The 13328-nt window shown below is 48.6% G+C and overlaps 1 protein-coding gene and 1 pseudogene across 2 annotated transcripts in view; one reads left to right on the forward strand and one right to left on the reverse strand.

Moving 5' to 3' along the window:
• Positions 1–13328, forward strand: part of LOC309799286 (centrosomal protein of 78 kDa-like) — a 659089-nt pseudogene that overhangs the window by 596470 nt on the left and 49291 nt on the right. The gene's annotated exons all lie outside the window — the stretch shown is intronic.
• Positions 3269–13292, reverse strand: LOC309801403 (BCL-6 corepressor-like). The gene is made up of 6 exons (XM_082616240.1): positions 13013–13292; positions 7717–7883; positions 6417–6562; positions 5907–5984; positions 5585–5735; positions 3269–4163 (listed from the first exon to the last, which is right to left on the reverse strand). Exons 1-6 carry the CDS (start codon positions 13094–13096, stop codon positions 3872–3874), a joined length of 918 nt encoding a protein of 305 aa, XP_082472366.1. The 5' UTR covers positions 13097–13292; the 3' UTR covers positions 3269–3871.

Genomic DNA, 13328 nt, shown 5'->3' on the forward strand with positions numbered 1-13328 from the left:
TGAACACTTATGTAAAGTTGGACAACTCAATGACAGTCTATGAATTATTTTCCTTATCTTCTAAGTCAGGGAATTGGTTCTAAATTCTATCTTTGCTGAGGCCCTATATTTCATCATCCTGTCCTCCAATGGCCTCCAAACACCTGACTGGGCAAACCATAAGAAAACTTTTTAATATGCATCTTATTTATTAACAAATTACATACACAAAGTTCCATATATATAATTTATGTACATGATAAACTACACAGATTTTTAAAAATAATACAAAGGTAAAAATGTTCTAATATTTTCTTTTCCTAACTCCTAAGGCATTATTTTATTTTACTTATTTTTTATAAAGATTTATTTATTTGTTTGTTTGTTTGTTTGGCTGTGCCGGGTCTTTAGTTGCAGCATGCCGGATCTTTTAGTTGTGGCATGTGGGCTCTTAGTTATGGCAGGCACGTGGGATCTAGTTCCTTGAGCAGGGATCGAACCCAAGCCCCCTACATTGGGAGCACATAGTGTTAACTGCTGGACCGCCAGGGAAGTCTCAAGCATTATTTAAAAAACTATATTTACAAAATGTATCTCACATGCTACCTAGGGTATGCACACAAGCTTTAGAGGCCTGGACTATGCAGAGCCAGTTTGATGTGCCTTGGGAAAATAATGGTTTGACATTTAAGCAAAAGTACTGTCTTGAAGACATTCAATTCTTTATATTCATAAAGTAAATTTGGGTAACAGGGAACACTGACCATAAATGAAAAAAGTCTTATTACATTCCTGAAAAAGTAAAAGACTCAAAGTGCCTTTGTTACTCTAAAAGGAAAATCATTAGTGTCATTTTTCTATTAACAATAACTTATTAAAGCTCCAAGCAGAAACAACAGCAATCACTTACACAGTGCTTAGTATGTGCCAGGCACTATTTATACAAATAAGTGCATTTAAACCTCATAATGAGGCATAGAGCTTAAGTGATTTGCCCATGGTCACTAGCTATGAAATGGGAGAAAGGGAATTTGAACCTAGGCCATTTGGCTTCCGCACCCAAGTTCCTGACTGTTTTCTACCTCAGGGGTCAATGGACTTGCCCCGTATAGGCTCAAAGAATTTTTCAATTTTTAAAATCTAAATTTAAACATTTCCAGATTTGTGGGCTATACAGTTTCTGTTGCAACTACTCTGCCCCACTGGTGTAGGGTGAAAGGAGCCATAACTACCATGTAAACAGTGGGTGCGACTACGTTCCAGAAAAACTTCCTTTACAAAGCCAGGCGACGGGCTGGATCTGGCCCACCAGCCAGAGTTTACCTATCCCTGATCTGCACCATCAAACTATTAAAAAGCCTTCATGTCAAATTATTAACTAACTTTAGGCCTAAATACAGTCATTATAACCACTGTAAAGTTGTTAAGGCATTATTTTAAAAACTGTATTTACAAATTGCTGATGTACTGACTTTTATTTGTTTAAAAACTACAACAGCTAATAAACACTTGATTCACTTAAGTCTTGAAGACTATAATGGCATAGTTTCTTCACAGTATTACAATAAATGCTTTCAGTAAAAAAACAGACATAAAAGTATTATTAGGTATTATATATTAAATCTCTTATTTCTAAAATTAAGTGGACTATCTTTACTAAATGGTAGAATCCCAAACTGAAAACTGGTCATATTCTTTCAGCAAAATGAAAGCTGCGCTCACATGTATCAAAAGACAAAAATTAGGGCTTCCCTGGTGGCGCAGTGGTTGAGAGACCGCCTGCCAATGCAGGGGACATGGGTTCGTGCCCCGGTCCGGGAAGATCCCACATGCCGCGGAGCGGCTAGGCCCGTGAGCCATGGCCGCTGAGCGTGCGCGTCCGGAGCCTGTGCTCCGCAATGGGAGAGGCCACAACAGTACCGCAAAAAAAAAAAAAAAAGACAAAAATGAACTGCCCTCTGTATCAATATATTAATGTGTTTCAATCACATATGTTTTCATGAAAGTTTAAACATAAAATCACCTCTAAGATCTAGGCCAGGCCTCCCTGGTGGCGCAGTGGTTGAGAGTCCGCCTGCCGATGCAGGGGATACGGGTTCGTGCCCCGGTCTGGGAGGATCCCATATGCCGCGGAGCGGCTGGGCCCGTGAGCCATGGCCGCTGGGCCTGCGCATCCGGAGCCTGTGCTCCGCAACGGGAGAGGCCACAACAGTGAGAGGCCCGCATACCGCAAAAAGAAAAAAAAAAAAAAAAAAAAAGATCTAGGCCATGTGATCTGCTCCATGCCATGTCAGAATACACCCCGTGAAGTTTACTTAACTTGTCTTAAGTGTGATAGAATTCTTTATACCTTGACAAATAACTAAAAGGAAAAAAAAAATCCACACACACAATAAGGTGAAGAGCCTATACATTTGTCAATCTTGACTTATTTGCTTTTCTTGAGTCAGTTGGAGGTTTATAGCCACATTCTTAAAATCATTAACTACAATCTTCCCAAACAGGTAATTGACGAACAGATGCATTCTAAAACTTGTCAGTAACAAAGTGCTATTCCAGTTTACAGCAACAGTTTAATTCTATTTAGATACTAAAACTGAATACACTGAATACTGCAAACTTTATTCCCAACCACTCAGCAAAGTACCACATACCTTTTCAGATATAGGAAAAAAAAGAAAAAAAAGAAAAAGCATACGATTCTTCCTATTTTCATTGCCAAAGATACATCCCAATCTTAATGATCAATCAGCGATTTAAACGTCAACTATAAACCCAGTATACTGCTGCTATGCAGTGTACTAGAGCAATAGAAGAGAGAGGACCTCAAACCCTCTGTTCCCTCAAATTCAAAGGCAGGCTTCCTGACCCCTCCAGACCACTACTGGACACAGGGAAGGCACACTAATGTTTCAGGACCCCAACCAACAGTCACCTGCTTTGTGATTACTTCCATGACACACCCTCACCAACACCACTGAGTTTGCTGCTCCTACGGGACGTTACATGTTTTTACTATTTTAACACATACCACAGTGCATCATAATTATGATTGCAGATAGATGTTCTACAATTTAAAGAGAATGATGACTTTTTTGCTCTTTACATCTTGCTATTTATTTCCCTTCCCATAATATTTCTTGAAGCGAAACCATAAAATATAGACAAACACAAAACACAGAAAATATACAAAATGTGTGGTTTGTGGCTTAACAAAACTTAAGTAAAATTAGTTCTGACAGTATCCGGCATGACAAACTTCCATGGTACAAATGAGAATGGACCAAGGTTTGAGCAGGTACAGGAGACAATCCAGGCATGAACAACACCAAGGAAAGGTAGACAGGAAGTAACATGGTGTGTAGGAAATCACGAGACCAGTCTGATGGGAAGAGACTTAAACAAGACTGAAACTCACTTTCTAAACCTCCATCTACAATTGGACAATTCGCAGGACACAGGTGCACCAAAGTGGCCAATTTATTCAATCCCTTTAGTATGGAGGAAGAGTTTAAAATTTTACTGGTTTAATTTGCCCCAAAAGCAACTCTCAACAGTTATGGCCTCTGTCGTCGGAGCTTTGTATGAAATTAAGTCAAAGTGTGGAGCTCCTTTTCCTTATTTTTTTTCTCCTTAAAAAAGAAAAGAAACAATTGTTCCGAGTAAAAACAAACATATTCCAAAGCATGTGTACATTGAAAAGTAAAGAAACTTTACTAACAACTTCATAAAAACTGACTTAAAAGTTTAAAAAGAAAAAAACATGTTTCAAAGTCCTTCCGACTGGAGTCGTGTCTCATGGTGTCCTTTCTTTACAGAAATAGTCGTATTATGACACATATGCACAAGGATTAACACCATGACACACTGTACACGGCGGGCCCCGGCGAGCTCACCAGTCGTCGTCTGAGTCCAGGTCTCTGGGGAGGATCCACTCCACGGATGAGCCCAGCAGAGTCTGAAGCTCGTTCGTGAACTCCACCAGATCTAAGAGCTCCTCACTTTCCGGATTAAAGGACTCCAGGTCTTTGGGGCAAGAGAATAAGAGACTTGCTGACACTTGCCGGTAGAACTCAGCCTCCGCGATGGTGACAATTTCCGCATTTGGGAAATTGCAGCGGAATATGCAGGAGGACATTTGCAGTTTCTTGAGCAGGTCTGAGAGCAACAGCCAGTTACGAGGCCTGCACCAGAGAAAGGACGGTGGTTTGAGTTTCCGGCAAAATGAGAAGCGCTCCCAACTATGAACTACCCGTCTCCTGGCGGTGAAAGGGCCTGCTGCTTCCACTTTGATTACCCCCCCCCCCCACTTCTCACTGTCCTTAGAAGATCTACTTCTTCTTTTTTTTTTTTAATTTTTATTTATTTATTTATTTTTGGCTGCGTTGGGCCTGTTGCTGCGCACGGGCTTTCTCTAGTTGTGGCTCGCGAGCTCTAGAGCGCAGGCTCAGTAGCTGTGGCGCACAGGCTTAGTTGCTCCGTGGCATGTGGGATCTTCCCGGACCAGGGCTCGAACCTGTGTCCCCTGCACTGGCAGGCGGATTCTTAACCACTGTGCCACCAGGGAAGCCCGGATGATCTACTTCTAGCGGGGGAACTCTGGACTCATGTGCATGTGTTAAGAGACCACCTAGGGCGTATCAGCCAACTTAGACAAAAGCAGGAGCAGCGACCCTGAACGAGCCTCATTGCAGGCCACCCCAGTGCTGCCTTGGCTCTGGCCACAACTCAGGTCACCCCTCTCCAAGTAAGTGCACCCCATTCTAGTCACTGTGGAAAACCAGTCTGTATGCCAACCCAAGGGAGATGGCAAACACCTCTTTGACCTCTCCTCTCCTCCGGCCCTCACGGAGAGAGCATGAGAAACACTCGAGGTCACCTGGCTTTCCTTTCCTTTCCCACACCTCCAACCCGCCCCTCAATGCTGCCGGGAGTGAGGCTTTTTTGAGAAGGGAGGTGGTACAATCCTTCCTGATACCCTGCCACGCTTTATGATCTCTATCCCGAATAGAATGTCACCACAAAGGCAGACACGTTCCCAGCCTCAGAGTCCAAGGAGGATGCTACTCCTTAAGCACCGGGGTCAACACACAGCAGAGCAAGGTCTCCTGATGTGTTCACTCCGAAGGGTTGGTCATGGGGCACAGTGGCCCGACTGTGGGGACAAGACTCGATCTAAGCAAATCTGAAGACACATAAGATCCCAGGTGCCACATACAGCTTTCTCTAATCTTATATGAGAAGAGGGTACGTCAGTATCGTCCCGTGGACCTCACGCGCCTTGGAAGGCCCCTACGGTAGCCGTTTGGGGAGGATCCCTTCCCCAAGAGTTTAGTGACTGAAACTGTGCAATTGCAGTCGCTGACTCCCGTGTCCTTTGGGCTCTAGGGGTGTGTTCCAATGAGGGCAGTTGGCTGGGGAGCCCTCCCACCCCCCAAACTTTTCTGGAAAAGTTCTACTGCATTATGTGAGGTCGGTGGACACTTGGTGAGGAATTCACTCACCCCCCAACCCATCCACCCTCATCTGCTGAAGGGGATTTCTAACTCCTGCCACCCCATAGAGCAGCTGGGCTGGCTCTCGACCACACGCTGGCCACGCTCACCCCTGAGCGACGGACACCTGAACGTTATAACACGGCAAAAGGGGGCTTTCGGAAAATTCAAATTCCAATAGGTCACCATAGGCCTCGTTGCTGTCATCCTGGTCCTCCGGTCCTGGGGGATTTGCTAAAACATCGTAACCACTTTCATCATCTGGTTTTAACCGGGGGGGCAAACAAGAGAGAGGTCAGTAAGCTGGAGCAAGGTTCCAGCTGTTCTCCAAAAAGGACCCTGGAAAAATTCTTTCCCAAGCAAGCCCTGCTCACAGCACCACCCCCACCCCCCACCCCCACAAGCCCAACTGAAACGAACAAGGCTGCTCACCACACACACAGCTGCCAGAGAACTCCGAAGAGCAACCGGGGTTACCGTCGTCAGGAGCCTGCGGGTTATTTAAACAGTCTGGAGAGAGAGGGGGAGAGAGAGAGAGAGAGAAACAAGATAACGCCTGCTGCTAAGAGGCAAATGCTGCGGAGTTCGGGAACGTCTCACGCTGGGGCTGGTGTCACCTCCTGACAAGTCCCACTGAACACGCCTCCAGGTATCTGACTGAAACCTCCCCACGCGTCCACCCGCCTTCCTGAGGGACTGCCCGCCTCACCGCCCCAGCCTGCCAAACAAAAGCTAGCCTGGCTAGCTAAGAGTTTTCCAGCCCCCCACCTTGCAAAACTCAAAGTATGTATCTCTTCTTTGACAGACTAACGTTGGGCCGCTTTTCCCAGTAAAGGGTCACTTAGGGTAAACGGGGGGTGGGGGTAGGGGGAACCCAGGTGAAAGGCTGTGAAGTCACCGTCTAGATGCTTGAACAAGACCGTGTCTTGACCTCTGCCGTACCTGTTAAGAACTTCTCCAGAAGTTCGCTGTGGTTCACTTTCTTGATGGTTCTACCTGAGTACGTAGCCAGGGTAGGATCAGCACCGTAGGAGAGGAGCAAGCGGACAATTTCGAGATGATCATTCTTGACAGCATCGTGGAGAGGCCTAGGAGAGGAGCGGGGGATTACACCTGTGCACGTGACGCTTGCTTCTAAGGACACGGGGCAAAATCGAGCGTGTGCGGCCAAGCCTCGTAGGCGCGCTATTTCACCGAGGAGGTGAGTGTACGGTCGCTGCGACAAATTACTCTGTTATTTCAACACATAACCCTTTACGGGACAGGTGACGGGACCATCTCAGGCCTAATTCTTCAATGCAAATCTCTCTTAATGCATGGCCCAAGGAGGAACTCAGGCCACGATGAAAACGTTTCCAATGAACGTAAATAGTGACAGACTGTAAGAAGGTAACGTACGGCGGGGTGGGGGCAAGAAACCCAGCATTACGGAAGCAGATAGGACAAGCCACTGTTATACCATTACAAACAAAACCCAAAAAGTGCAGTTTGTAAAAGAAACTAGGGGCAAAGTGGAACCTCTCCTGAAACCAACTTGGAGATGAGTGATCAACCCTCTCGCCCAGAAGCAGTCGACAGGCAGGGCGAGTTCTCAGGAGGGTACAGAGTCCTCCTGCCCGTGTCCGCTGGGGTCAGGAACACTGTCCGCAGTCCCATCCAGAAAGGATGCTATTTGGAAACCATGAACCACCAAATACCTTACGGTTTTGCTAATTTTATGACCGTCAGGAAAGCCCCAGTGCCCTGCCTCGTGGTGGCATCCCAGGTACAACCAGGAAGATGCTTGGGCTGACTCAGACCTGGGCCTCTGGCCAATAAACCGAGGTCAAGGACAGAGTGGGGGCCAGGCCCGGGGATGTGGGTGGACACGGCAGGTCCTATCAAGCCAGTTGCCACTGGACCTGTCTGTACTCCTGGAACTTTCAACTCACATATATGTGTTAAAGACTGAGATTCAACAGACGCTGGTGAAGAGTCCAGGGTCTTAAAAGAGAACACCCCTGATTATTCATGCAGGCTCAACATTTTCAGGGACTTCTGTCCATAAGAGCGTCACAGAGTTTTAAAGTTCTATGTAAATTTGCCAGAAAGATCTGTCCGATTCCATTCTAGAGGACTCCGCCATCAGTGTGCTTACATGGCACTCACTCTCCATCTTTCCTTCTGGGGTTCCCCGCACACCCTGAGAACCACTGCCTATGCCCCAGCAGGGCCAGGCCAAGAGCGCAAGACCGCCACTGACCCGGTTCCATCCTGGGCACTGCAGTTGACATCGGCGCCATATTCAAGGAGCTGTCGTACGATGTTGAGCCAACCTCTTGCACAAGCCTCGTGCAGGGCACAGTAAGCCGCGTTGTCGCGGTGGTTCATATCACAAATCTTGTTCTCCAGGCAGTACAAGACCACTTCCTACGAGGAGAGGAGAGGAGAGGAGATATCATCAGACCACCATACAGTGAAACTTGTAAGGCTGACCTCCCCCATAGCTTGGCGGTGCCCACTTTCAAAGGCATATATCCTTGGGGCCAAAAGCCCACCATGGCGCAGGCAGGCGGCAGGCATCCTGGTGGGGGGCGAGAGTGCGTGAGAAGGGCTTGGAGATGCAGACAGTGTTGTCTAAGGCTCTGCTGCACCAGTGGCCTGGCCATGGGCAAGTTACCCTTGAACTTCTCCAAGCTTCCACAGGGCTGCTGAGAGGACGCATTCGGATAGCAACGAAAGCCCTCAGCCCAGGGGCCGACGTGACCAGTACACAGGTGTCACGGCTGCTAACATCTTAGATGACACATTGCCAAGCACAGACCATTCTCACTTGATGGGTCTGTTCAGTCGGTGGCAGTGGATGATAACACAAGTTTAGATAAAAGTATGGATGACCAACACTTAAAGAGAGCTTAAATCAGCCAGAGAACATTCTCCAGCTTAGAGAAGCAGGGACACCCAGGTCAGCTACATCCTCGCGCCCCCTGTTAAGACCCCAAATCAGAACCTGGGCCTCAGAGGCTCTTGTCTGTATGTTAAGTAGAGTTAAAGAGAAGCTCTCTCCCTCCATCCTCGAGGAATGACACAAAATGCCTCCAATAACCCCACCCTCTATTTTGCCTCACTCCACCCTCTCGGGGCAGAATCAGTCTAATATTTTCATATTTACTCAAGTTAATGACAGGAACCTGATACACCACAGGCTGCAACCTCCACATTTCAAGAATCAAATAAAACGTTCACCGCCCCCCCCCCCCCCACCGGAGATGTTCTGTGTCAACTCTGGGCAGTAGAATCACTGTTATTAACCTTATTTCTGTGGCTTGTTAAAATATCAATATGAACCACTCAAAGTAAGCAGAGCAGCAATTTATTCAATGTTTTATTACCTTAAGAAAGTTTTCAGACACATCAAAAGCATTTGCCACCAGAAAACACGTTATACTGTTTATACTGGGTAAGTCGTGCCCAGCAGAGAGCTGTCAGGTTCTGAGAGCTGGGAGTAGGCAGAACGTGCATGTGGCCCAGCACATGGTCTGCTGGGTAAGGGGGGATGGGATGTGGTCAGAACAGGCCTCCTTGTGACATCTCTCAGGTAACTCATCTGTTAAACCTAAAAGGGGGGTCATTCTAGCCGCCCATAAGTGCGAGATGGGTTCTGTAAAACCTTTTATGCCCTTTAGAGGACACGCCAATCAAAGGTGACCACTCACTTGGGAGCGAACTAGAATGTTCCATTTGCTTACCACGTGAACCTAACGGGGCATGCTGGTAAACCTGGCCATCGGTGCCCTGTTACTTCAGGTCACTGCAGCAGCTCCCTTCCAAAACAAGAGGAGGAAGAGAAAAGGCACGCCCACGAATGCGTTTCTCCGTTTACATCCCAACCTGCCAGAAAGCCCACAATCCTCTGGGCTCCCAGGCCACCTGCCCCGAGCCCTGGTATCCAGGATACCGCATGAGGCTGCTGCTCTTTTAGCAGGTCCTCACTAGCCAGACTTGAGTGGACGGCTGCAAGCTAATGAGTTGTGTGCCCCAGCCAGGGAGAGGCCCTGTCACGTGGCTCTGGCATCAGGTCTGAACGCCACCAACTGCTGTGCACAGATCAATTTACTCAACCCAGGGTTTATTTGCTGTGACAATCATGGCCTTCACCTGGAAACCTTCATCAGTACTAGGGAAGATTCAAGGGTACCTAGAAATGAAAGGCCGTCCAAGCTGATGGGTAAGTCAACTCTCTTTTCCTGGAAGATGGCAGCAAAGGCAGCAGTAGCCCCACGGCCAGGTCAGACTTTTGGCCACGGGCTGTCCTAACTCAACCACGTTGATCCCACTATTTACACAGTGCTTCTCATTTCCCCAGATGAGGACGTCTTCTGCCACCCACAGGAACCCAGGAGATAGCAGGAAAGGAAGGCAGTACTATCCTCATTCAACACTTGGAAACTGAGGCCCAGAGATATTAAACCCCAAGTTCAATTAACATGAAGTACTAGACCTATAACTCAGGTCTTTGGTACCTGGTCAGCTGGGAAGATTCAAAAGGCCCAAGAGGGCCCCAGTTAGAGGGATGTGACCAGCTGTGACGAGCATCCCACAGGCCTTCTCTGTTGGGGGTCAAGTGGGCTAACTACACTCTCCTAGCTAGGAGGGTGATGGCCTCTAAATGGATGGCAACCGTCGCCACCAACACTTTCTCTAACTGAAAGGTGAAGAGGCGGGGCGAGTCTGTCGATGCAACACATTCCTTGGTTTATTTTCTCCGCTAGAAATAAATGGGAGTGTCTGAAGGGCAGCCCACCCATTCCCGAGCAAAATCCAGCTGCTTTTGTTGGACAGCTCTCTGTTCAGCGGCTATAAGCCGAATGCCATTACCCACAAAATGTAACCATAAAGGCCATGAACCCGATGTTGTTCATTAATTAAATGCCTCATTAACTTTTTAAAAAACATGACTTATTCAATTCATAGAAAATTTAACCATCACCGCTAAAGGCACAAGCATGTGGTTGCACACTGGCGTTTTAGCCTAAGAAATAGAAGCCTTTTTCCCAGGAGGGGAAGGTTTGAGGTCTTTGGCCACGCAAGTGATCTATTTAATGCGGATCTGAAGCCAGAGTGTGTTTCTAAACGTCCAGAACCAGATTATCATGACATAAAGCTCAGACAGCCTTTATACTGCACATGGTATCTTTGGCTAAGCAGAAGAAAATAACCAAGAATGCTGAAGACAAAACTTCAGGGAAACCCTCCCAAACCACACCCTTATCTGGTTAAGCAAACTGTCCTTCAATTTTAAAAGGTTTAAGCTGCCACATCTCCCAACTGGGCCATCATCCCAACATTTAAAATTCTGCCCAGAGGGCTTCCCTGGTGGAGCAGTGGTTGAGAGTCCGCCTGCCGATGCAGGAGATGCGGGTTCGTGTCCCGGACCGGGAAGATCCCACATGCGGCTAGGCCCGTGAGCCATGGCCGCTGACCCTGCGCGTCTGGAGCCTGTGCTCCCCAACGGGAGAGGCCATAACAGTGAGAGGCCCGCGTACCGCAAAAAAAATAATAAATAAAATAAAATAAAATAAAATTCTGCCCAGAGAAATCCCAGAAAGTTGGATTCAAAGTTGAAAGCGTTCATCTATCTACTTGTCACAATGTTCAGCATCAACACTGGTGATCTGTGTAATCTACATATTGAAATTTACATTTGAAGAAAAAAACAAATCCGACCATAAACATTCCCAAAGCTTCCTGTGCAATCAAAGGCCAGGTAGCCTAAAAAAGTATGGATCAAGTGCCCCTTGGTCCAGGCCTCAGAGCCACCAAACCAAAATGGAAACTCTTAGAGGACCAACGAGGGTCTTTTGACGTCTCTGGTCCCAAAGGGAGGCTGCTGGAAATGATGCCAAGTTCACAGGTGGGGCTCGGAGCCCCACCCTCCACGGCCGGTGCAGCAGCACCCCGACCCCCCATCTCCAGCATTTGCTGGAAACGGGAGTCTACTTTCTCAACCCTAACCTAAAAGTTGGGGTTAGGGGGCTCCCCCCCACCTCCAGCGTTTGCTGGAAGCAAGGAGACTATTTTCTCAACCACGGGGGGTCTAGCTCAACACTATGTGCAACATCTGCTCTGTCCTCCTAGGCGCCCGCTCTCAGCTCTTGGGAAACCAACTGGGTGCTCCTTGGACTTCACCTGCAAGTAACTGCGCTAACTACCAGAAAGTGCTCTCTAGCTAATGGAGAGGTCTCCAAGAGACGTGTAGATATAAACAACAGCACATTCAACCCACAACAACAACAAAAAACACCCCCAAACCAAGCATAGCCCTAGTGCTTCCAACTTCCCACCCACAGTCATGCCTTAGGGCCAAGGCAGGCACACCTCGAAGGGCTCACGGCACTATGGACCGGGGTGGGGGGACACGACGGGAGATGGGGGACAGGGGCACAGAGCTGGCTGAGGGTGTGGGCGCCAGGGCTCCGGGCCAGCCTGGGTCCTGCCACCCCAGTGCTCATCCACACCTCCACGCTCAGCCTGCTGAGCTGCATTTTACTGTCACCATTCAACTCCCAGAGGGCTGATGCCAGCACAGAAAAATGCCTTTGCCCTGTGGGCTATTACATCACAATTGCTACTGACAAGTATGGTGGGGGAACTGCACAGGGCAGAGGGAGTCATCTATCTCACAGAGGTTTTGAACTGTAAAAAGGGCAATTCCAATGTGAGCCAGTCTTGCTGAGGAGCGTGGTGGGGAGTGGTGGGCTGTGGCGCACTGCTGGATTGCTACCTGTACGGGTATCTGCTAACCCCTCTGAGGCTCAGTTTCCTCATCCGAGAGTGGGCTAGTACTCGTTACTCCCAAGTGAAGATGTTAAAAGGGTGAAAGGAGTTACTACAGATCACACGGGCTTAGACAGATATCACCTATCTTTCTTTCTATGTTGCTCTAGCAATAGAGGCTGTCACTGTCATCAGCCGTGCTGGGTTGGGATACAGCAGTGTGGACAGGGAGTTTTGTGCAAGGCTCAACCCCTGCTCCCCGCCCATCAGCCCTCGGCTCCCGTGCCCTCTCAGAAAGAGACTGCTCAGGTCTGCCCCACTCCCACCCCCACTCTGCACAGACACTTCCCACCCGCTACCCCACAGGGGCATCACTCTGCCCCAAACAGCACAAGTTATTAGAGCTAATAACTACTCTCCTTCTTGCTATTCAGAATCCAAAAGAGCTCATTAAAATTCCCCTGGTCGCCAAGCCCTGGGTTAGGTCAGATTTTATATCAGAGATAAGTGAGCCGGACCGGCCGAAGCAGCCTACCTGCCTGAACGGGAACGGAACATCAGAGAGGCCTGCCTTTCTTTTCACACCACGACTGAACAAGCCACCAAAGAGCCCGCAGTGTGAGCGGGGCCAACGCAAACACCCTGCTGGAACACCCAGCCCAGCCCGCCACGTGGAGGGGGCTGGGCTCTGAGACCCGCCCCCCATCCCCAGCCAGTGTGTCCCCCACCCAAGGAGCAGCAGCCGGCGGATCCTGATCCGGGGCACCCACAAGGATGCTCACCTTGTAGCCAAGCCGGGAGAACTGCTGTAGGAGGGTCTCGCCCGCGTTCTTATTGACAATAAGTCTCCGCGCTTCCGGTGGCATCGGGTGGGACTGGGTGGTCTCTGGAGGGGAGCTTGAGCATGTCAGCTGCGAGGCCTGGGAAGCTGGTAACAATTGCTGCAAACGGTCCAAGGGCTTCTGGTCCTGCTTGGCCGGCGAAAGATCATAGTCGGAACTGAGCTCAGGCCGCTTTCAAAATCTCCGGACGGTCACCTATCACGAAACCAGGCAGCGCACACATTTCAGGCTATCCTCCCACCACCCCCCTGGTTCC

This window comes from Mesoplodon mirus, assembly GCF_964341445.2.
Source record: "Mesoplodon mirus genome assembly, chromosome: 3".
Lineage (NCBI taxonomy): Eukaryota > Metazoa > Chordata > Mammalia > Artiodactyla > Ziphiidae > Mesoplodon > Mesoplodon mirus.